Raw genomic sequence first — 25,785 nt, forward strand, 5'->3', positions numbered from 1 at the left:
TCAATTTAGTACAATAAATTGTTTTGTGTTTTTTTTTTCTATAGAATTGATATTTTAGAGAGTTAGCCAAGAAGTTTACTAAGCTTAGAAGCTATTAACAATAAATGTTGAAATTTTTCAATATCAACTCTTAGATAAATAAAACTGTGTGGGATATTGCAACACTTTTTTTTTTTTTTTGGTTTGCTTTGACAAGTGAAGAATTAGTGTACGAACCATTTTGTACAAACTTCATGATCACGAGTTCCCTTAATTGGGCATCGAAAAAATTGAGCAAAGAGAGATTCCAACCTTAATAGGACAATCAAAAGACAAAGAACCCACTTAGTTAAGATAATGGATCATTTTATTCCTTCTTAATCACACTTTTATGTCATCAACTGTGGCAACTATAATTATTGGAATTGCCCAATGAATGAATGTTCCGGGTACTTATTAATCAAGGTCTTACATATTATTTTCTTATAAAAATTAAATTGAAGGTTAATGAATGTAAGTGTCTGTATTTAAATGACAAATTTAAAACTGTATTGGAAAAGTTTATAAACATTCTGACGGACACATAAGATTTACTATGATCTTTGGTATACTAACCATACCAAAATCATGAATATAAGTTGATTTAGTTCAAAAGAATCGATCGTTTCTTTGTTTACGAAAAAACTTAGGGTAAAATACAAGAAACCCCCTTGTGATTTCGCGAAAAGACACCTTACTCCCCTATCGTTTAGAAACCTGCACATAAACACCTTAAACTTCGTTACTAAAGTGAAAATTGACCTTTAACCGGATGTGCAGGTCGAACAAGGCAGGCTGAAAACTGGACCTGTGAACATCTCCTAGGATCCAATTGAGGATCATTAAAGACCCTCGCTTCCTGCAGAACAGCACCCTTCTCGATCCCCATGAATGGAGAGTAATCCACTACAGATTAAAGAATCGAAATTACAACATCGGATTTCATTGACTGCTACACTCAGGCAAGGTTCAAACAAATTCCAAAGGCTAAAGCAGATCTGAGCCAAAATTAACCGATCTCTTCGAAATTAATGTAGTGAAGAACTAACCCAGGGCTACAAATACAAATAGTAAATAAATCCGCAGGACCAGTATTTCAACTTCTGCTAATTCCTTTTTTTTTTTTTTTGTCTTTTTGCTTTTTAAGTGGGCACAGGTTTTGGATAAAGTGTTTGATCCGTGTGTCTTCTGGTTTTTAAAAATTTACAACTTCCAGATGGAATTTCATTGACTAAATTTGCTTGCCATATATGGAAATTGAACTGGTTATGTATTTTAGCAATTTTTCACCAGAGGATCCAGTCAATGACAGACATGGTAAAGCTAGAACTCAACTCTCCCGTTTCTGAACAATGAAAGGTATGTCTTCACTACTAAAGGTCGTCTCATGTTGCAGAGTGTTCTGAAGGATATTCAAACTCAGAATAAAAAATTTGAATGGAAAATCTTGCGATACCATATTCCCTCTTTCATCAATGTTGTTCCTATAGACCTGAAGCATTGGGTCTCTGTTTTAACAAGCCTCACTGCACTTTCTTCTCCTCAGATTCGAAGTCCGTAACAGCTACAATCTCTTATTTTCAATCTTCTCAAGCTTGGCAAACATTTCTTTTTGACATCTGCATTCACGTGATTATCAGCACCAATTTTCCTGACAAAGCTCGTTTCTTGTCAATCTGTATGGCAGAATCTGATTCATAGCAAATTTGCTTTGGTGGTGTCGCATGCCGCTGATACCATTGCAAGATTGGAGAAAGGAGGAGTGTTGCGGATCTCTTCGCTTCTGCCTTCTCTCTCTTCTGTATGCTTATATCGGGTGGGAGAGTGAAGTCGAATCGCAGATATCTCTTTGGTCGACGTTGTACAAATTAGTTTCCCTGGACAGTAACTTTTTTCTTTTTTGTGAAGGAATTGGACAGCCTGCCAGGGTATTTCACCTTCTGCCGGTAACTAAGCCGGTTCAAAAGGTAATTTGCACTTTAGTTATAAAGTTTATGGTGTTTATGTACAGGTTTCTAAATGATAAGAGGGTAAGGTGTCTTTTCACGAAATTACAAGGGTTCCTTGTATTTTACCCAAAAACTTATATACTCAAATTCTATCGAACTTATATATTCGAATTCTACAGTCGAATAACTGTAAATGATCTATGATTAAGACAACTAATTAAGCCAACTGTCTGTCTTAATTAGTGATTTTTAAGAATCTTGTAAATGATCTATGATCCTTGTGGCCATGCCCTGATTCGTCGTGGCGGTGATCCAAGCTTTTTGTTACACGAAGAAGAAATCACATGCATGATCGAGGCTAAACAAAATGACTCGAACAGTCAACCCTCAAATCTCTAAGAAAGTGTGTGGAGCTGTGGAGTGAATGCGAAGTATAGGCGTCAAGAGTATCACGTGCCAATCATGCGCGTTATGAAAGAAAGCTAAAACAAGACAAAACAAAGCGTGAAAAAAAGGCATTAAATGGAATTTAATGCAGCAGGGATGTGTTGTTGGTTATGGCCTATGGGGACTTCTTTGGTGTCTGAGTTTCCCAGAAATTAATAGTAATTAAAACTGGCTCTCTATCTCTCTTTCTCTCTCCATTCTGATCTCTGCTCTAGTTATTAGTAGGAGTAGAAGTTCAGTTGGGGTGGGGTCTTCACAATATTCAGACAGCTATTGCTAATTACAGCTTTTGTCCCCACGCCCTCTCAGCACCTCATTCATGGCTGCCCCCAACTCTAACTCTCTCCCTCTTTACATTCCTCACCAGCCCACTTGTGTTTTTTTCCATTCTTTCCAGTCTTCACGTTCACATTGCAGCTATAGCTAGTCTCTGAGCTGGGATTTTTTTCCAAGACTACTCCTTTTTTGCTTTGAAACCCTTTTGTTTCTTTTCTTGCATTTTGTTTTCCCCCTTTTTTAGTGCCTCACTCAGTTTGGAAGTGGTATGAGAGCAAAAGGGGCAGGAATGAGCGGAGGGGAGCCTCAAAGTTCCAATTTTTATCTTCATTCTGTGTTCTTGCTACTTCTTTGTAAGTATTCTTACCTCATTTTCTTGATTCCTGGCTGGTTTTTAATGCATCTTTAATGATCTATTCGTAACATTAAATGGGTTTTGATTAGAGTTTACGTTAGTTTTTCTTTAATCCCAAGAATTAGCTGGAATTGGTTATTTGCTTGCTTTGTTGGTTTTGTGAGTGCTTGTGGAGGCTAAAATTGCAAATTGCTACTTTAAGGTTATCTTTGGGGTGAAATTGCTGCATTGGCTGCCACTTTGTTGAAATTTTAATGTAACCTAAACATTATTTGATGGACTAGAAAATGAACTTAAATTACCGCCGTTCTTGATGATCAACCCCGGTTTCAGAGTTTGCTTGTGTGCTCTGCTAGCTTGGTTTACGTCTATTACTGGGGCTCTTTGAGGTAGGATAGGGTGGCGTTATTTTGCTGTTTTGTCCAAATTAGGGTTTAAAGTTGGGAACTTGAAGGCAGTTGTCAGTGTCTGTAACATGCTTCAACTAGGCATGTCAAACGAGTATCATCTTATTTTCTTGCTACAATTCTGCCAAGCAATCTTTATAAAGTAAAAATTCATAATAGATGTTGAAGTAAGAAGTGCATGGCCCACGCAAGGATGACACCTCAAATGGAAAGGCCGTCATTTTTTTTTTTTTAACATGGCAGAGCAGAAATGCATGCTTGTTCTGATGGAGATACGTACTTCTCAGTAAGTAACGGTCTATGTTGGGAAGAAAAAGGGGAAAATGTTTCCTTTGTTAGGATTGGAAGATTGCAGGGCTTAGGAAACTGTATAATAACATCGCATAAAAGATGATCTTGCTTGAGACTTCTTGGCCGTATTTGTTGTTCTTTACTTTCTGTAGATACCTTTCACTTTCTGTTTAAGTTAGCTGCACATGGGGGCCTTGAATAGTTATGGATTCCAGTACGGGGCTTTGGGCTCTTCCACCTTAATATTTAGCTATAAGGTGTCTTCTCCTAGCGTTAACATTAGTTTATTTGGATGATAATCTTCTCTTAAGCCCTGTCTTAGCTTCTTTGGTGACTACCATTATACACTTGATATCTGCCTTCCTTTAAATTGAGAAATTTCGAAGGGGTCAGACAAACATAAAACTATAGCTCACAATGAAACATGTCAAGGAGAAGGGAATATAATGAAATTCATGAAGAAGTATGAAAGTTTTCTTTATTGGTCCTTTGGATTTAAACTCAATTTCTTTTTTGGTATGAAATAGATCTAAGCAGATTAGAATATATGTGCGTTTCTCTACATTCTCACATGCTTTATGCTTTGGGAAGTTGAATCGTGGTAAAAGATATGTGGGTCGGAACTTACCCGACAAGGAATTCGCTACCTTAGGACTGTTACAGTTACGGCTCGATTTTAATTTTCCGAATAACTTGTATGAGTATCAATTCCAGTTTCATTTAGTACTTTTGTTTGTCAATCATTTCCACTTCAAATCTTCAATGTAAGAAAAGTCACAGTGAACCTAGTTGTCTGTTTGATTGAAATTCGTCTTGAAGTTGGATTGTATGGTTTCCTGCCTGTGGTCTAGAACTAATATCTTCTACTCTGCTGCTACATACTGGGATAGTATATGATGATTTCCGTTTCTTTTACACAATTGCAATTGACATGAGCCTTGGCCATTGATTTTATAGTTAAATTGAGTACTATCTTTATTCCCACTGTCTCTCATGTACACATGTTAATTATGCAGGCTTATTTACATCGTGTTGCAGTTCATCAAGTTATATCAAAAGTTCTGTGATAGCTCAAAGAAAACATGCCCTCTTGCCTGAAATATCTCCCAGTGAAGCTCCTCAGCCCCTTCTTCCTCTCCTGGCACCTTCTCCATTTTCACCATTCACCAACAGCAGTATACCAATACTATCTGGTTCGATTCTGCCCTTTCTCTTTTTTAATCTTTGCCATTTTAGTTCAAGAGGATTATAAATTTCTATATCATCGTTGAGCTATCTCTCTCTCTCTCTCTCAGGAGTCTGCATATTAAACTTTGCGGCCATGGAAAGCATGATGAGGATGACATCAATTGATTGTGTGGGTGGTTTTGCACCATATCTAGCTAATGTTATATGCTGCCCTCAAGTAGATGCCACTCTTACTGTCCTTGTTGGTCAATCTAGTAAGGACACCAATATGCTTGCTTTAAATGGAACTCTTGCAGAACCCTGCCTTTCTGATTTTGAGCAAATTCTAGTGGGTCAGGGTGCCAATGACACTCTGCCCCGTATATGCTCCATCCATCCATCAAACCTTACTGAAGGTTCTTGCCCAGTCAGCGATGTTAATGCATTTGAGAGCACAGTGGATTCATCTAGTCTTCTTGCAGCCTGTGGGAAGATTGACACTGTTAATGAATGTTGCAAGCAAGTTTGTGAGAATGCTATAGCAGAAGCAGCTGGGAAGCTGGCTGTAAAAGCTTATGATCTTATGAGCATGGGTGGCTCTCATGCACTAGCTGACCACTCAACTCGAATAAATGATTGCAGAACTATAGTACTTCGATGGCTGGCAAGTAAACTTGATCCTTCTCATGCAAAAGAAGTTCTTAGAGGGCTATCTAATTGCAAAATTAATAAAGGTGAGTTAATTTACCCATGTTTCAGACTATTCTTTTGGAGTTAAATAACCTGTGACATAGTTAATTGTCTTCTGACCTTCATGTTTGAAAAGTCTTCACTGTTTCCTTAAACAAACTGCAAATAAGGATGTATACCTCCAGTTAAACAACAAAACAATACTTAGGATGTACTAATTAGGCAAAAAAAAATCAGGGAAGACTGATAATTAGGATGTACAAGAAGAAGCAATTCCTGGGTCTTGTGGCTGCCTGGCCTAATAAAAATCTTGAATATCATTTATCTCTTGCTCCTTGAAATACATGATGATGTTCAGAAGTACCCTAACCAACTGTACACTCAGTGTCCCTTTAACTTTGTTCTCTTTTTCTGTCTCTCTGTCTACTCGCACCCCCACTGACCAAAATGATGAAATTTAGTTTGTCCCGGGCCTTAGGAGTGATTTATGAAGATTCTTTTGTGATTTAACATAAATGTGAATGTAAAATTGCAATATACTTCCATTTTTTACTCTGTTGCTAGTAAATCAATATGTATTTTGTGACACAGTTGCTCTGTTTGCTCATTTTTACAGTTATTAATAACAGGTTCTGTTTTTCTTTAGTATAATACAAGCATATGAGTATCTCTGTTTTAAATGTCAAGTATAAATATCTAAAAGGATTTCTAGCCCTACCCTGTAGCTAATTTAGGGATATCACATATATTAATCTTTCTTTGATGTTCTGAACCAGATGATTGATCATGATCCGCACTTTTTTGGCTGTGTTGTCTCATGTCAAACTTCTGGTGAATTTGAAGTTTTTGAAGGTCAAATTCTTTGATATGGTATTCTTTTTCATTAAGTAGTGATACGCTAAAATATGTAGGACTGTATGATCTTGATTAGATAGGGTTATTTAGGTTTTCAGGCATGTGTAAGGATCTTAGGGGATATATTGTTTTCTAACATGCAGATAACAGAAACATAAATTTTGGTGAAATATAGTTGCCTCTCATGTTTGCATTCTTCAGTGGTGGTGGTTGGAATGTCGTGCTGTTTTCTCCTCAACATCCTTCATTAAATGAACTTTTGGGATGAAAATATCAATTTGACACGTGTTTTGATATTTCCCTCGCTTTTGGTGATTACTTGTGTAGATCAAATATTCCAATTGTTTTCCTTGCAGCATTCAAATTGACATGTGTTTTCATTAAATGAACTTTTGGGATGAAAATATCAATTTGACACCTGTTTTGATATTTCCCTCGCTTTTGGTGATTACTTATGTAGATCAAATATTCCAATTGTTTTCCTTGCAGCATTCAACTTAACTTTCTTTTCCCCCTTGTATTTGACTAATGTCACTATGTTCTTAATTCAGTGTGTCCTCTGGTTTTTCCAAACATGAGCCATGTTATAAAGAGCTGTGGGAGTGAATTGCATGACCAGAGAGCTTGCTGCAAGTCAGTGGAGAGTTATGTGTCTCATTTGCAAAACCAAAGTTTTGTTACCAACTTGCAGGCTTTAAATTGTGCTGCATCACTGGGACTTAAATTACAGAAAGCAAATATTACCAAAAATATTTATAATCTCTGTCGTGTCAGTCTCAAAGACTTCTCAGTCCAAGGTAATTTTTTCTTTATTTTACTGCTCTGAATATTAGATTGTTAAATAGAAAATTTTGAAGATGCTAATGCATAAGCTTGTGCTGATGATATGATCTGGCAATCTTCGACAACTGTGTACCAGTTACCCCGCAAGGTAATCTACCTACTCTATTGATTGTGTCATTTCTTATAAAATTTTTGTGAAGAAAAGAAGAAGCTTCTTACTATCATGTTCTACGTAGAATTCCCTTGTTCACACATCTAATGCCAGAGGATGAATGCATACATGTTGGAAAGATAAAGCACGGGAATTTAGATAGAGTTAGTGGGCTCTGTCAGGACTAAAAAGCTTTTAGAAAATAAACAAAGAAATTAGTTTAGGACTTATTGGAAGAAGGACCAGAAGGCTCCTACACATGCCTAGCATTCTTGAAGTTGATAATATTTCAATCCGCTGGTGGATTTGCAAGATAGTCAGTACTAAATAAACTTCATTCAACATACTCTTTTAGGGCTCAAACCTTAAGGAGTTCTGATTTGCATATCCTGCCAGGAAAGGTGATATTCTATGAATAGGCCAAATTCAGGAATCATTTAATGGTTCGTTTATCAGTAGGTGCAAGTTTGATTTGTCAGAATGTAACATGAAGGACATGTTATCTTCCAGGATTTCTTAACTCAAATGAGTAAATGATGCCCTATCCAATTGGTTAGAGAAATGAAGCATTGATATATCATACCAAGGTTTTATAGGGAAATCTTCCAAGTCTAAGCATATTTGAAGCTGCAAGTGTGCATCTTTAATATTCCATCGCTTTCATTGTTTACTCTTAGCTCCTCAAGTGTGGATGAATTTGAGGAAATCTGCATAATAAACTTCAAGAACATCATGTCCTTTTCTCTGCTCTTCTACCCAAACTCAGCTTCTTTTACATATCAAGGCACGTGGTACAAGAATGATTTTTTAGTTGATATGTTGTCTATCCTTGCTTTCCCAGAAGCCATCAACTCTGAGATAGAGCATTATGCTTTTTCCTCTTTAGCAAAGAAAAAAAAAGGAATCAATTTAAAGAAGGATAATATCAAATCTTTGAGATTTGACAACCTTTTGATCATGGGCACCAATTTTTTATTGTTGTTTTACAATATTCATTTGTGGTGTTTACTTCATCCTTCCAAATGTCCTTAATGCATCTTTTAGGTGTAGAATCTGGATGCCTTTTGCCTAGCTTGCCATCAGATGCAGTATTTGACAGTGCTACTGGTCTGAGCTTCCTCTGTGATCTGAATGACAATATTCCAGCTCCCTGGCCTGCTCCTTCTCAATTACCAGCTTCATCATGCAATAAGAGTATGTGGAGTACATTATGATTATTTTATTTTTTTGCAACTTATTAGCTGGAATACTAGATGTATGAAATGAAGGCATGCATTCTCTTCCTTAAAGCATTTCTGATGCCTTCCAAATTTCTCTTTCTGCAGCTGTCAAAATTCCCGCACTTCCTGCTGCAGCATCTGGGCAAAGCAGTAAGAACACTATTTTTTCCCTTTGGAGTTACTTGACAAGTGCTAAAATCCATTCCTCTGTGCATCAGTTTAGTTTTTCTTCTTGCTTGAGTGCATAAATTGAAATTAACGATCAGTTGCTCTCACAGTGCTTGAAAACAAAGAGAAAGTTATTCATGACAAAACCAGATGACTGATGTGTCAGCTGACACATGGATTTTTTTGGGGGGGGGGGGACTGCAGGGATTTGTGGCTGTGGTGGGAGAGAACTCTAAGCAACTTGTTATGTGCCATCACTGAGTGTTTCTATTAGAAGTTTCTCTTTCAAGTTATCACCCAACATTCTTCCCCTCAACTTAGTTCTAGTATAATGCTTCTAAATAAATGTGGTTTTGTGAAAGAGAGACATAATATTACGATGCTCTTATTGATTGGATTGTACAGTGGACTGCTTGGTTTTTTTTTTTTTCACCTAATCTTCCATGTCTTGGATGAAGTGCCTGACCGTTTGACGGAAAAAAAATCAGAAAGATTTTTCCAAGTTTATTTTATCTTTATATTTGCTTGGTTTTTTTTTTTTTTTGACATGATACTATTTGTTCACTTCAGGCATCTGTAGTGCGGACCAAGCATCCCATGCGCTTTTTGTAGTCTTGGCCATATTTGCACTTCTGATGAAAATTTAATTGGCCATTCTTGTCTGTTGAATTACCTGAGAGGAGGATCTACACCTTGCAACTTGAAGAATTGTACCAATCCTGGGGCACGAAGAACATCATGTGAAAGTTGAAGCAGAGGAGGATTCTGCCAAATATCATGCTACTAATTGGGCTTTGACCGGTACACAGAGAAAAAACTTAGCTACCGGGTGAAAATGAACTTTGAAGTTACTGCAAAGGCATATATAAATATATATATATACATACCTATTACTACTACAGTATAGCATCCATTCTTGCAAGTTCATGTAATAAAAAATTTTGTAAAGTTTTTACAAGTCGAGGATGTTAATGTAATTATCACCTCTGAAAGTGTCTCTGTAGATCTGCAACACTGGGAAAACAATATATATGTATGTATGTTGTGAACTAATGCATGTATAGTAAGGTTCTTGCTGAGTTGTGGCTGCATGAAGGGTAATTGCTTTCCTCCTCTTTCTGGGCAGATTCAGACTTTAAGCACCTGGTTTCCAGAGACATCGAAGTACTTGCCCTGAATAATATCTTCTTGGAAACCCAATCTAACCCGAAATCATGTACTGCTGCATACAGGGTTCATAATCAGGTTGATCCTTCCGACTGCTGCTGCAACTAGATTCCAGAGCAGAGATATCATAATTCATAACCAGTGAAAGCGACGAGAATTCTATGAGTTGTAACCTATATTTGTCATATTTCCACATCCAAATGTGTAGAAAGGTGACCATTCATGAAGGCTGTTGATTCGATCCTTCAGGATTATTATGATCAGGAAAAGAAAGTTGCAGCAACTCTTGGGGTTGCCTGCACAATACGGCAGATGAAGAAGAAGAAGAAGAAGATATGGTGGGGAAAAACACGTTCCGTTTTGAGAAGATTTTTGAGCACGTAAACGTGGTACTGCACCAACACAAGCATCACCACAATCATTATTAAGAGTTAAAGACTTCGTAGGAGATTACAGAAATAGTTAACGTCCAACATTTATGGCAATTTCACTTAGTGCCTTTTGAGGTTTTGAAAATTACACCTAACTCCTTTATTCATTGAAAAAGACAATATTATATTTTAATGCTTCTCCATTGTTTGGTATGCCTAGGAATGGCTACTCGGATTTTTTTTTTTTTTCTTTTTTTTGTTGTCCTTCCTACTCTTTGCTTTTATATATTGCCAACAAAACTATAAAACTATCAATGCTTGCCGAAGGCTTTGTAATAATCGACCTTCAAGCTAGTGACCTTTTTTGAGAATATAACTTTGGATTTGATCCATTTTTTTTTGTTTGCTAATTCTTTTTTGGTATAAAAAAAAAACCAACATCCACTCAAAAAGAAAATCCATACCAAAGTGTGGTAGCTTCATCATTTCGAAAATCCACAAACTAACAAAAGATTATAGCAGCACTTTCTTCTCCACAGGAAAAATCTGTGTCTCCGGTAAAGCACTAAAAAGAATAACCTGTAATAGTGAATGAATTATTGTTTATCAAACAATAAATATAAGTATGAAAAATTTGACATCCATTCCTTATAATTGTGCTGCATTATTCTACAATTGTTTGGGAAAGAATATTGAACTTCGCTAAATAAGGGCAATGTAGGTTATTCATTAAAATTTTTTGGCCAAGTCAAGTTTATTTTAAGTTTTGGTTCCTAAAACTATCAAACGTAGATGTAATTTTTGGAACTTTAAAGAAGCTTAGTGAAATCGTCAGAAATCTTAAGAGAAGTCTTTTAAATTGTCCCTTTTCTTGAACTAGGAATAATAAATATTGGGTAAGAGTATAAATGCAAGGGAGACAATGAGTCATTTATAAATTAAGTGTATTTATTAAGAAAATCCATGATAAAATAGTTCATAACTATAGTAGAGTGACACTATATATGGAGGATATGTTATTTCTTTTACTTTTTTAGTATAAGTGGAAGGATTCGAATTCTAAACTTCTCACTTATACTCCCTTCTCCGAACCACTCAATTCATCTCTTCTTCCTGGTAGAGCGATATGTTAAATTTAAGGTTGTCTTTTTTTTTTCCTCCTTTTTTCTCTCTCTCTCTACCGTGTGAATATCATAACTGAGTAGCTAAGATTATATGCTCTAGACAGCAAAGATTTATATGCTCTAGACTCATTTAAATTCATTTTTGCAAACTAAGTTATCAATTTATACCACTCTTTGTACCCATCATTAGTTTTAAATATTTACTTATAATGTTCAATAAACTTAATTACCAATTTTTTTCATTTATACTCTATGTCACAAAATTACCTATTATTTAATAATTGAATAATACGAATATAAAAATTTGAATTAAGTACTATAAAAATTAATATAAAAACTTAATCCAAAAATTTTGAACCCCTAACATTTTTTTCATATATAAATTTAAAATTTCATTTTATAAAGATAAGAAAATAGGCTAAAATTTATCATAAATTGGTAATGCTAAAAAATGAGCAAGTTAACAAACTAAGAAATAAAATAATAAGATAAAACCAACAAATAATAATAATAATAATAATGTTAACATCATGACAAAATGAAAATTTTGAAAAAAAAAAAGGTAGGGGAAAAGAAGATACTTGGGGGGAAGAGAATTTTAAATGGGTTAATTGGGTTTGATGGGTTACCCAATAATACCCATTTAACAAATGAGTATTATTGGGTAACCCATTTATACCCATATACAAAAATTTAAGATACTCATACCCATCTATTCATGGACGGGTATGGGTAAATCTAGTTAAGTGGGTTGATTTGCCACCTCTAGCTGTAAGTATCCAGGGTAAATGACAAAAAAGTGAATCATGTTAGTCGAGTTATCAAAAAGCACACACAGGTAGCGCAAGGACTTGTACCTATCAACTTGCAGCAGGACAGGTTGCTGGGTCAAAATCAGTACCTCGGGGATTTTTTTGTCAAGGTAGAGTAAAACTAGAAGTTAAACATATGTAAAATTTCTTTCATTGCACAGTGACAGTAGTGGTGGTTTGTTTGGATATCCCAATTATTCCAAATAATATTTCGCTTGCATCATAGACACATTTTCCAACCCACCTTTTTATAATCCCAATCACCTTTTTATCTCACATACATCACATCACAAAAAGTGCTACAATAATTATTCCAAATAATATTTCAAATAATACACTATCCAAACAAAAAATTTTTTTTTATGGGAGTTCTTTAGAGGACGTAATTAACCAACAATTATAATAGATGAATATATATATATATATAAGGGTATAGTTCTTTAAACGAAACGTAGAATTTTCATAATACATGAACCAATCTTGATCATATAATATTGTATTATAAATTAGGGATAATATTAAAACCTCTTTTGAGATTTTTTTTCTAATATCACTTAGGACCCCTGAAATTTTAAAAACATTACTTACCTCCTCTAGTGATTTTAAAATGACTATATTATCCCTCACTTGGTACATAATTCGCATATCAATTAAATGGAGTTCATAAAAATTAAAGAAAAAGAAACAAAGTCACTATTTTCTCTTTCCCCTTTCTCGAACTTTCTCTCTTATTCATTTTGTTACATGCCTCTGTAATTTTTTATCTATAAATTATAGTAAAATGTTATTTATCTTTTTCTTTTTGTGATTGTGGCAGAGTGGAGTATGATTTCTTTGTTTATTTTGAGTTAATTTTTATAATGATTCAGTTGAGCTTAAAGGCTTGGGCCATGGGTTGAGAAGAGGTTGGGAAAAAAAAAATAAAGTTCATAAGAAATCGGTTTTATAATTGAATTGGTGCTAGTATATTTCTTTACAAATATCTTTTTTATTTTTCAAATTTGTAATTTTATGGACTATAGCTCTGTGATATAGTGGTACTATTGGAGATTATTTTTCAGGTGGTAACTTTTTTTGGAGTAAACAAAGTGGTTTAGGAGTACTTTTATATAGGAAAATGAGCGAAAGGGCAGTTCAAGGATTTTAAAAGTTTTGTTACACAAATAAGAAAAGTAAAGAAGATAGGTGATATTTTTAAAATCTTAGACTAAACTAACAACGTACAGACCCAAGTCCAACAACCTTTCCATGTTACATTTGTTTGATAGGCATGGAGACTGAGTCCAGCAAAGAAGCACTGACTGGAAAATTAAAGGGCTGCCATTACGGGGAAAGAAGAGCAAGCAAATAAGGCAACTAATTCTGCATCGTGGAAAAACGGAAGATGAATTGGAAACTCGGGAACATGTGCCAAACTTATGTGACCAAAATTCTATTAAAAAAAAAAAAAAAAAAGAGTCAGCAAATTGGTATCAACAAGTAGATGAGCTGTTTTGTACAAATTATACTGGTACAAAAAATTTTTCAAGAAAATGACATCTTGTTAAGAAATGAAAACATCAGTAAGTGTCAATTCTTGCACGCCTCTCTTTCTATGCACCTCTGTGTAGGTCATTTTCTCAAAGAATATCTTATTTGGGATTCATCTAGCTACTTCAAAAAAAAAAAAAAAAATTTTTTTGGAGCTTTTCAATTCAAGTACACGACAATAAACTGGATTTCACCCCTTACGACATCATCTATCTTTTTGTTGTCTACTTCAAGTTTATGGTATTACCATGAATCATATTCTTCCAATTTTTCCAGGAAATGTGTACATATATTTCCATTCCACGTGGAAGTAACTCTAGCAGTAAACATTTGATGGAATGATGGAAGACAAGTTTGCTTTGTAAGGTTAACTTTTTGCAATTTAAACAAGAAAAATCATCTAAAGAAACTTATCAAAATATATTTTCCCGGAGTTACATTAATAATTTTGGCCACATTATCAGATATCATGTGCCCCTCTTTTAACTTCTTTTTCATTACACACTTAGGTCTTATTTGATAACCCAGTTCAGCACTTAAATTTAATGGATTCAGATCGTTTGATAACCAAAACTTGAACATCTAAATTAATTAAGTGATACTGAATTTTTTAGGCAGCAAAACTTACTCCCAAAATCAAGTGATAAACTACTTAATGTAACATGCACTCAAATATATTATATTTAATACTTAATAATTCAATAATTTAATAAATTCAGATTTCGAATTTTTTATCAAACGCATCATTAATTATTTTCATAGATAAATCGCTATGTTTGTTAGCTTTTGGATGTAATCAATTTTGACCTTGCCACCAAACCTTGCACACGAGCATGGGGCAATAATTGGATCCGCGAAAGTAGGTAATCGATTTAACACAAGGAGTCAACTGTTGTTTTCCCAGAAGGATTTTTTTCCTTTTTTTTTTTTATTTGGACGGGTGGGGGAATCTTTACATATTCTCAGAATTTATTATTATTAAAATCTCCATCCAAATCAGCCTTTTTATTAAACAAACAATGCCCCTTTCTCGTCTTCTTGTTTTCGTATTGAACTTCTCTTGACACCGACGTCCACTCTCCCCCTAGAAAATGAAGTGAAAATAAATAAAGTAAATAAGAGAGGCTAAACTATTGGCGGTGGAAATCAAATCATTGCTGCTCCTCTTATCATTTAGTGGTGATGAGTTGCTGATGCGATTCTTAACACTGAAGCCCACTCTCCCCCAAAAAAATGACGTTAAAGTAAATAAGAGAGGTCAGTTCTGTTAGTGGCGGAAATCAATTATTGCCGCTTGTCTTATCATTTAGTGCTGAAGAATTGCTGATGCGATCCTAAAGAATAGGATTTTGATAGGGAAATTTGTGTGTCCCGGATTTCGTTTCTATCTTGTATGTTCAATCTACGATTGTTTACCTCTATCACGTATATTGATTAATTATTTTTAGAATTTTATCGCGTATAAGTCTAACAATCAATAATTTTTAAAATTTTATAAGGGGATAAGTTTAAAAGAGTTTTTCTAATGGGTGTCTAACAGACACTAGTTAATACATTCAAATTGCACCTAATCTATATTTTTTTTTGGTAATCGAAAGGTTTAATCTATCATGTATATACACACATTAATAATTACTATTCTCTCTGACATTTATATACTTTCTCTAATTAATCTTATCTTTTTAAAAATCGAATATCTGAAATGCATCATTGGGCGCCCGTTAGATAGTCCTCTTGTAAATTTGCTTTTTCTTTGTAACATTAAAAATGAGAATGATCTATTTTTTAAAAAAAAAATCGATTTGATCTAATTTGTAGTCATACAGTTTAAAATTGAATACAAAAGTTGCACCAGAAAATCACGTGTTTCGATCAAGCACACATTTGTTTTTCTTTTCTTAGATGCTGGTGGAACAATATAAATCCAAATCGAAATCGTGTAGTAGTATAAATTAAGACAAAATTAGAAGAGTAATATACTTTTAGTAATTAAGTTGGTACAATCTTGCATTACTATCACATGTACAGTATTTTAGGGCTAAATGCAATATGCATATACTTGATTTTTGAGATCAGTAGTATCAAGTATTTGTTTTTTAAATCTATTTATATCCGTATATAATTGATGTAATTTTTAGTGCAGAAGTAGACTGCACACAAATTGATGTGACAAGCTAAAATTGATGTGACAAAACAATGGAGCACTGAAATTGACAGTTTAGAAGTAGACTGCCAAAAAAAAAAAAAAAAGAGCTGGACTGCAAATATTCGTGGTACAGGGGTGCGTACTGCATTTTTGTTGCATCTTGAATCGTGGCTAATGCGTGTCAAAATCGTAGATGATGCAAATTCATATCCATTCCAGCTCTGCTACGGGATTGGGTAATATATTCATCTGTCAACTTCGGTACCTCACAGTACGTGAATTTATTGATTGATTTATTTATTTATTTCTTCATTTTGAAAAAAAAAAAACGCACCAATGACTCAATGAAGAGATGATTTCATTCTATTTTTAATGACCTTTCTCTTTTTGCGGTTACCTTTTTTTATCCCATATCTATCGTATCAAAAAAAATTATTACAGTATTATTCCAAAAAAAGAAAAAGAAATCAAGTATATAATCTTCTTTCGAAGGTAACTAAATTCGTAACTCAAATTAATATCTTGATTTCATTACATATATAATTAAATTCGCTAGTATATATATATATGGTAGCTTAATGTTTCTTCTTCCTCCTCGTCTTCTTCTTCTTCTTCTTTTTCTTTTCCTCTGAAGATGCGTAAGGCATCTGTCTTCGTTCCAACCGTGTTATATCGGTAGTTCAATTTTGCAAGGGCAGGTCTGCCAAACCTTAGTGGAAGTATACTCGTAAAGCCGCCTGCGGGTCATATCTGATCTTCACCTCCAACATAAATTTCATAAGATACACGAGTTGTTGTTCTTGAATTAGGGGGGCAAACCAAGAAAAAATAAGGAAAAAAGCAGAAGAACAAGACCAAGCATGGAGTCCACCCCAGAAAATGAGTTCAATCAGACTTTGCTAGAGCAGAAACGATCCATGTTGGAGGAAGTTAGCTCAGAGCTTGAGGATGCGCTATCGGATACAAGCTTGTCACGGTGCCAGCGTCTCTGGCTGGCCGTTGGCATTGAGATAAAGACTCTTTTCCGGCTTGCTGCTCCGGCATGTGTGGTTTACTTGCTTAACAACGTTGTTTCCATGTCGACTCAGATATTCTGTGGCCATCTTGGTAATATTCAGCTGGCAGCCTCTTCTCTTGGAAACACTGGTATCCAACTTTTGGCCTATGGACTCATGGTAACGTTTATATCCCCTCTATATTAAATGCTTTTTATACGGATACCGAGTAATCAGCAACAGTATCTTCTTGAATGTCTCTTTTGCTTGCGGACAATTTGTGCACCATTTTGTTTTTCGTTTTTCTTGGCTTTTTCTGGGTACAGAATTTGTACAGCACTGCGAGTGTGCATATATTCTAGGGTCTAGCCTACGCCTTCAAATCAAACATCTTCCATTTTCCCACCACAGTTTTGTCAATTTGTGGCTTAGACACCACTGATGAATTAATCACGAACGAACAAGTGAAAATTACTGATGCATTGCTAATGTTATTATGTGCAGCTTGGGATGGGAAGTGCTGTGGAAACCCTTTGTGGGCAAGCATATGGGGCACACAAGTACGACATGTTAGGTGTATATATGCAAAGATCAACAGTTCTTCTCATGGCAACAGGAATACCCCTAATGATGGTTTACATATTCTGCAAGCCACTTCTTCTTCTACTTGGTGAATCAGAGGAGGTGTCATCGGCAGCTGCCTTGTTCGTTTATGGACTAATCCCGCAGATATTTGCATACGCAGCCAATTTTCCCATACAGAAATTCTTGCAAGCTCAGAGTATCATTTTTCCAAGCGCATATATTGCAGCCGGGGCATTAGTCCTGCACGTTTTTTTGACTTGGATTGTGGTGTATGTACTGGATTGGGGATTATTAGGGGCATCGCTAACCTTGAGTTTTTCGTGGTGGGTAATAGTGGTGGCTCAATTTGTGTATATATTGGTGAGTAAGAAATGCAAGAAAACTTGGAATGGGTTCAGTTGGATGGCATTTTCCGGACAATGGAACTTCTTGAAATTGTCTGCTTCATCCGCTGTCATGCTTTGCCTGGAGACATGGTACTTTGAAATATTGGTTCTGATTGCCGGTTTGCTTCCAAATCCTGCTATTGCATTGGACTCTTTGGCTATATGGTAAGATACAGAGTGTTTTTCTTCTTTTTGCAACAAATTGTGATTAACGTGTAAGCCATGTTTTCTGCCCCTTTATTTTTTTTTAACTCTTTTCATTCTCAATTTGTTTGGATTTGTTTGATAACCTAGTTCAGCAGGATAATAGGGTCTTAATATATTTAGACCATTTGATAATAAAAAATTAATTATTTGAATTAATTAAGTGACACTGAATTTTCTAAATAAAATTTGCTTCATAATTAACTGAATATGATACGTACTTAAATGTATTATATTTAATACTTAACAATTCAATAAATTAATAGATTCAGATTTCAAACTTCAATTTTATTATTAGATGCATCATTAGACAAAAAATACTACCATCCACCTTTTCCCACTCTTCTTTCTTGTTTTTTTGGTGGCGTGGGGTGGGGGAAGGAAATAGGGGTCACTAGTCACTACTCAGGATTCCTTACTAGGGCCGGATTGGATGGACGCATATTTTTGGCAAAGATTATTGAACTAGAAATTGGTCTGATGTGTATAAATGGTGCAATCAGTTTGTCTTTTTGCCATTTATGCATGTGACACCACAGAACTAGACAAGATGATTCAGTGCTCAGTGGTCATATTCTTGGAAATGGCAAATCAAATGGGCCCAACCAAGGTAAAGTAATGGTGATGGGTGAAAGGGTACTTCTTAAATTATTTTTCCTCCAAATTTTCAGGCAAGAAAATGAAATGCAATTAATTGCTTGAATGCATTGGCCCAAGGTTTGGATCAGAATAATAATAATGTGAACTCATAGTTGCTTGATTTTGAACTTTTCTTGGCCACGAAACTATATGAAATTGGAAATTTTCCTTTTGGTGAGCAAAATTTCTGTACTCTCCGCTTTTGTCATGTTTCCACAGTATGGCTAGAAAGCATTTGTCAAATGTTTTCCACCACACCCTAACATAGCAGAGAAATAAGTAATGGAATGGTATGTCTCTGTGGTGCAGTCAGACGATCCAAGGATGGGTTTTTATGGTCGCAGTGGGCTTCAATGCTGCAGCAAGGTTAGTAGTTCTCTTAATCAGTTTTCGTGATGTTCTCTGTCGATTACTTTTGTATTCTGGTTATAGATATTTTTAATCATTAAAAAAATCTAAAATCTAAAATTATCTAAAGAGTAGCTTTTATTGATTCTAATCACTCTCAGTTTCTATAATCAAAATTTGTAAAATCAAGAGCAATCGAGAACAAGGGCTTATCCTTTAATAATTTATCGGCTTTCATTGCTGATGAATTCGAGGCATGAAAGAAAACTTGATTGTGACCTCCGCCCAAAGATTAGAAAACCTTTTGATGTATTGAGACAGATATTTATATATGTAGGGCTAGCTTGGTCCACAAATTTGTTTGTGAATCATGTGATGTCAATCATTGGTGCTCATTTTTTCCTACATCATCACTATGTAGCCAAACACATACAGCGTACGTACGGTACACAAATAGTTCCATGAACCAAGCCTAAAAAAGTACTACTACTTTGTATTAATAGTTGTCTTAATTTGTTTTCTATTGTTCTTTTGAACCACTTTATTGACTGATTTTTTAAAGCATTTTTCTAACGAGTACCTAATAAACACTTATTAAAACACTTAAATCACATCTAACCTAATACATAAAGAGTAAATACTTAGGTTATAGAAGATTATGGTCGAGGTGCATTTTTAAGTTCTAATATATCTTAAAAAACGCATTTTAATTTTTCAATTTACAAAGAGACCCTTCCCCTCCTCCTCGACACTGTAATCTGGCAGCGTATATAACATATGCATTTTCAAAATATTAACACATGCACCATATTTTAACGAGTGGACACCCGTTAGACAGACTCAATTAATCCCGTCAACCAACGTAATGTTCTTAATGGAACAGTGTGAGGATTAGTAACGAGCTGGGGGCTGGACATCCCAAATCGGCAGCATTTGCGGTGGTGGTGGTGACCGGAAGCTCGCTTATCATCGCAGTGATCTGCGCCATCGCTGTGCTTCTTTTGCGGCATGTCATGAGTTATGCTTTCACTGAAGGTGAAGTTGTCGCCAATGCCGTCTCAGATCTTACCCCGCTTCTTGCAGTCTCTATTTTGCTTAATGGGATTCAACCAGTTCTGTCTGGTAAGCATATGTATATATGTTTTAACCAAGTTAATACAAATTTTCTCCAGACTGGATGCAAGTTTGTGGCAGACAAAAGATTTTCTCTAGACTATACGGAAGGAATAGTTACCTTATTGTCTTTTTCCTAAAAAGATTTTGGTGTTGAATTGTTCTTCACGTACGAGTAGGTGTTGCTGTTGGGTGTGGATGGCAAAAATTTGTTGCTTATGTGAATGTTGGGTGTTACTACGTGGTGGGCGTTCCATTGGGTGCACTTCTTGGATTCAAATTCAATCTTGGTGCTCAGGTACGTATAGCTAGCCATCAAATTTTCTTTTCTTTTCTTTTTTTTTGGGGGTCTTTTCAAGTTAGAAGAAGGATGAAGTCAAAACTACTACAAGAATACTATTGGGGTGTGACTTTTGTTCGGGTTTAATTGCAGGGAATATGGTTAGGAATGGTTGGAGGCGTGACCATGCAAACTTTGATCTTAGTTTGGGTCACTTTTCGAACCAACTGGAACGATGAGGTACTTATTACTTAAACCTCCCTATTTAAGTTGAGACTCAAAAAACAATTAAAGATTTTGGATTCAAATCTTTCTAGCATCTTATTTTTTTAAAATCTCACTCCTCCCCTGCTTCAAAAAAAAAAACCTTCTTGATTAAGACCATCAAACTTTCTTGCACCATATCGAAAGTCAGAGTCAAGCTTTTCGGGTTCTGTAAGTTGATACGAAAATGCTTCTAACCTATGTATAAATGCTACCCCAGGAATGTCTAATTTTCGCAATTCTTCAGGTGGAGAAAGCAAGGACTAGGCTGGACACTTGGGATGACAAAAAAGAGCAACCTCTGCTAGAATAGTTGACATGCTTCTCTTGGATCAATATAGCAAGCTCAATGACTCCATTACATGCACTAAGATTACCTTTTCCTTTTTGCTTTTGCAACTATTGAGATTGTGGGACTCATATTCTCATTCCAAGGCTGATGGCATGGCCACATATTTTTTTATGATATCATTGACCAATGAGAAGGGTGTTTTCCTGCATGCCTTGATTTGCTCCCTTCACTCCCTTGATTTGCCTCCACATTGTTGGGATGGTATATATATGACATTTTGCCAGCATCAGTTTGTCTTCCTTCTTGCATACTATTGCTTTAGAAAGATTACGTAGGACCAATCAAGTTCAGGTTATCATGGTTAATCGTGAAATTTTACAACCAGATTATTTGCATGTCGTTCATGTCAGTGAATAGACGAATGCTTAGTCTTAGATTGATGGTAAAAAATTATCATTATCATTACTATATAAAAAGTATGAATGTTGGTATTAGGGAGTGCAAGTGTAAGCACTTTTTTATCTTAGTTTTTGTTATTCCTATATTACCCTCATGTCTTTTTAATTAGAATTATTGCATTTTAAGTGGCACTAATTAAAAGAAATAAAACACTTCAATTGATTACATTTTAATGATATTGGTAATTATAATTAAAAATTACTCATTAAAACTATTTACCTACCCTTGGACCCCATCTCCTATTATTATAACGTATCCAAATTTCTTAATTGAAGCATGAAAAATTTCTCATTAGTCATTAGTTGAGATTGTTAAAAAAAATCAATTTCAAAAAATAGATATTCTCTAGAAAATGGAGAAACATACAATGACAAGAAAAACCCTTATTCATCTATATATCTTCACACAAATATCACGAGTAAATTTTACAATTATGCACTTTTACCAATATGAAGAATTTTTCATGTTGCACCCAATAAAATTTCAATATACAAAAAATTATGACACCTTTATAACTAAAATAGCAGTATTAAACTAAAAAAAAAATAAATCAAAAATAGCACCATACAAACCACTATTATCAGTAATAGCAACCGATCAAAACAAGAAAAACTAAAATAAAATTGAAAACTATTTATAAAATGACATAAAATAAATAGCAAATGAATTAAAAAGTTAGAATACAATTCAAATAATACCAAAGACAACATCCAAATCACTGATATCCAAGGGAAGACAAACATTGTTATTGACAATAATATAGTAATACTTCATTTGTATTAGTTTGAACATACCAAATCCATCCATCAAGTCAAAAATCATCTCCAATGATAAAATAAGAATTATAATAAGAGTAAATATAAAATGAAGAATGATAAAATGAAAATGATATCCAAATTGTTTTTGGTGATATCCAAAGTACCCTTATTTTTCTAATGATTATATACATTTATTGTATTGCAATATTAGTGAATAATGGAAGGGGTTATGAAATGAAAAACTTTAATATTAAGTAAATTTCATTTATGGTGACAATTGTAATTAAACAGATTTAATGCATTCCAAAAATTGATAATAATGATAGCAGTTATGGATTCAAAGTTGGCAATTAAAAACTAAAACACTGCAATATACAAAAAATTAATATTAAAATTATTAATTAGCCACAATTCTCATTCCAATTTCATGATCATAAAAAAAACTAATATTAAAACCAAAAATATTGTGCTCATATGAAAAAAGTAGACTTGTTGCTCTTGCTTCGCATTGGATTGTGCTAAAAACATAAATAAAAGAAAAGGAAAATAGAAAAACTCCAACTATCTCTATCTATAAAATTTCAATTCTTAGAATGTATAAGCCAAAAAAAATTTACGTGATAGATCATTTATACTCCATTATTGACAAAAATAGAATTAACGTAATACAAAGAATTCAAATTACATTTATGTTTATTTTTCTAACTTAATTATATTCTTCGTTTATAAAAAATTGTGATGATTGTGGTTTATATGCAATAGAGTCATGAATATACAATAATTTTGGTAAAACATGATATTATCAATATTTGATATGTTAGAGTTCAAGCTATAAATTAAAAAGTGTTTGGTTCATGATTTCAAATTCAATCTTAAGGGATATGTCAACTATATTGAAATGTTTTCTGCCTCTTTTCGTTTAATAAAATATGAATGTTGGTATTAGGGAGTGCAAGTGTAAGCAATTTTTTATCTTAGTTTTTGTTATTCCTAAATTACCCTCATGTCTTTTAATTAGAATTATTGCATTTTAAGTGGCACTAATTAAAAGAAATAAAACACTCCAATTGATTACATTTTAATGGTATTGGTAATTATAATTAAAAATTACTCATTAAAAACTATTTACGTACCCTTGGACTCCATCTCATATTATTATAACGTATCAAAATTTCTTAATTGAAGCATGAAAAATTTCTCATTAGTCATTAGTTGAGATTGTTAAAAAAAAATCAATTTCAAAAAATAGATATTCTCTAGAAAATGGAGAAACATACAATGACAAGAAAAACCCTTATTCATCTATATATCTTCACACAAATATCACGAGTAAATTTTACAATTATGCACTTTTACCAATATGAAGAATTTCTCATGTTGCACCCAATAAAATTTCAATATACAAAAAATTATGACACCTTTATAACTAAAATAGCAGTATTAAACTAAAAAAAAAAATAAATCAAAAATAGCACCATACAAACCACTATTATCAGTAATAGCAACCGATCAAAACAAGAAAAACTAAAATAAGATTGAAAACTATTTATAAAATGACATAAAATAAATAGCAAATGAATTAAAAAGTTAGAATACAATTCAAATAATACCAAAGACAACATCCAAATCACTGATATCCAAGGGAAGACAAACATTGTTATTGACAATAATATAGTAATACTTCATTTGTATTGGTTTGAACAAACCAAATCCATCCATCAAGTCAAAAACCATCTCCAATGATAAAATAAGAATTATAATAAGAGTAAATATAAAATGAAGAATGATAAAATGAAAATGATATCCAAATTGTTTTTGGTGATATCCAAAATATCCTTATTTTTCTAATGATTATATACATTTATTGTATTGCAATATTAGTGAATAATGGAAGGGGTTATGAAATGAAAAACTTTAAAATTAAGTAAATTTCATTTATGGTGACAATTGTAATTAAACAGATTTAATGCATTCCAAAAATTGATAATAATGATAGCAGTTATGGATTCAAAGTTGGCAATTAAAAACTAAAACACTGCAATATACAAAAAATTAACATTAAAATTATTAATTAGCCACAATTCTCATTCCAATTTCATGATCATAAAAAAAAACTAATATTAAAACCAAAAATATTGTGCTCATATGAAAAAAGTAGACTTGTTGCTCTTGCTTCGCATTGGATTGTGCTAAAAACATGAATAAAAGAAAAGAAAATAGAAAAACTCCAACTATCTCTATCTATAAAATTTCAATTGTTAGAATGTACAAGCCAAAAAAATTTTAAGTGATGGATCATTTATACTCCATTATTGACAAAAATAGAATTAACATAATACAAAGAATTCAAATTACATTTATGTTTATTTTTCTAACTTAATTATATTCTTCGTTTATAAAAAATTGTGATGATTGTGGTTTATATGCAATAGAGTCATGAATATACAATAATTTTGGTAAAACATGATATTATCAATATTTGATATGTTAGAGTTCAAGCTATAAATCAAAGAGTGTTTGGTTCATGATTTCAAATTCAATCTTAAGGGATATGTCAACTATATTGAAATGTTTTCTGTATCTTTTCATTTAATAAAATTTTTAAAAGTAACTAGCTTAAAAAAATAAATAACATAAAAATACTATATTATGATGTTGATGATCAAAATTTCCTAAAAAATTTTAATATCTGAAAAATAATATATTTTAAGATATTACAATCACGTGCAAAGCACGTGAACTATTACTAGTAGAGTTTAAATGTACGAAGAAAATATTCACTTTTATAGTTGGAACTGAAAAAAAACGTATTGAAGTAAATTAACATCACTACTTGACCACATCATACTATGTTAGAGTAAGAGGGATAGAATATAAATTTATAAATTGAGTTGGTAAAAACATTAATCAAGATGAACAGGTTTCAAATACCCTATTCTCATATGTATATTCACAATAAGTTAGCATTATCATAGAACTAGAAGGAACGGTAAGGTTGATTATTTGGCATGAAAAATATTTCGAAATTGAAGAAATTTACGTCAGGCGAAGAGTGTATCATCGCACCTGATTCCCTGGAACCTATACTGATGAATCGTGGAAGTAGTGTGGAGTGCGAACCCACTATGTTATGGCCTTGTTTTTGTCTGCTTTAGATTTTGCTAAATTTCATTATAGAAAATGATGAATAAAGCTACTCATTGAATGATTACAGATTTTTACTTTTTTGGTTATTTAAAATTCTATACTTGGAATACAAAAACGATCGAGAACATCACAAAAACTGATTATCAAAATCAAAATTGATAATCAGTTAAAATAATCAATGAAATCTTGGTGCAATCTAAATTCTGAAATATTATACAATATTACAACTGAATGTATAACAATTAATTTGAAATTTAAATTTTAAACACATGTTGTACAATTAATCGTAATAGTGTATACACTATCAGTATATTTAAAATTACTTGAAAAAACTTACATTGAAAATGTATAGCTGTGGTCATAATCTCCCAGATGACCTACATTAATA

General features: G+C 33.5%; 2 protein-coding genes across 2 annotated transcripts; both read left to right on the plus strand.

Annotated features, from left to right (window-relative positions):
* The first annotated feature begins 2,598 nt into the window (after positions 1-2,598).
* Positions 2,599-9,868, plus strand: LOC113783426 (uncharacterized GPI-anchored protein At1g61900). The gene is made up of 8 exons (XM_027329557.1): positions 2,599-3,043; positions 4,760-4,936; positions 5,039-5,644; positions 7,007-7,252; positions 7,375-7,386; positions 8,434-8,583; positions 8,715-8,759; positions 9,348-9,868. The coding sequence occupies exons 1-8, from the start codon at positions 2,959-2,961 to the stop codon at positions 9,422-9,424; spliced, it is 1,398 nt and encodes a 465-aa protein (XP_027185358.1). The 5' UTR covers positions 2,599-2,958; the 3' UTR covers positions 9,425-9,868.
* A 6,695-nt stretch (positions 9,869-16,563) lies between these two features.
* Positions 16,564-21,333, plus strand: LOC113783470 (protein DETOXIFICATION 40-like). Its single transcript, XM_027329610.1, has 7 exons — positions 16,564-17,102; positions 17,427-18,058; positions 19,046-19,102; positions 19,968-20,206; positions 20,377-20,495; positions 20,631-20,717; positions 20,989-21,333. The coding sequence occupies exons 1-7, from the start codon at positions 16,788-16,790 to the stop codon at positions 21,052-21,054; spliced, it is 1,515 nt and encodes a 504-aa protein (XP_027185411.1). The 5' UTR covers positions 16,564-16,787; the 3' UTR covers positions 21,055-21,333.
* Positions 21,334-25,785: the final 4,452 nt, after the last annotated feature.

This window comes from Coffea eugenioides, chromosome 9 (genome assembly GCF_003713205.1).
Source record: "Coffea eugenioides isolate CCC68of chromosome 9, Ceug_1.0, whole genome shotgun sequence".
Classification (NCBI taxonomy): Eukaryota; Viridiplantae; Streptophyta; class Magnoliopsida; order Gentianales; family Rubiaceae; genus Coffea; species Coffea eugenioides.

Bases quoted from the DNA above. Each gene is read 5' to 3' on its own strand.
- LOC113783426 (XM_027329557.1), top strand. From the start codon at position 2,959: ATGAGAGCAAAAGGGGCAGGAATGAGCGGAGGGGAGCCTCAAAGTTCC. The intron at 3,044-4,759 runs GTAAGTATTCTT...TTAATTATGCAG, and splicing joins TGTGTTCTTGCTACTTCTTT to GCTTATTTACATCGTGTTGC. The intron at 5,645-7,006 runs GTGAGTTAATTT...TTCTTAATTCAG, and splicing joins TAATTGCAAAATTAATAAAG to TGTGTCCTCTGGTTTTTCCA.
- LOC113783470 (XM_027329610.1), top strand. From the start codon at position 16,788: ATGGAGTCCACCCCAGAAAATGAGTTCAATCAGACTTTGCTAGAGCAG. The intron at 19,103-19,967 runs GTTAGTAGTTCT...TTAATGGAACAG, and splicing joins GGCTTCAATGCTGCAGCAAG to TGTGAGGATTAGTAACGAGC. The intron at 20,718-20,988 runs GTACTTATTACT...GCAATTCTTCAG, and splicing joins GAACCAACTGGAACGATGAG to GTGGAGAAAGCAAGGACTAG.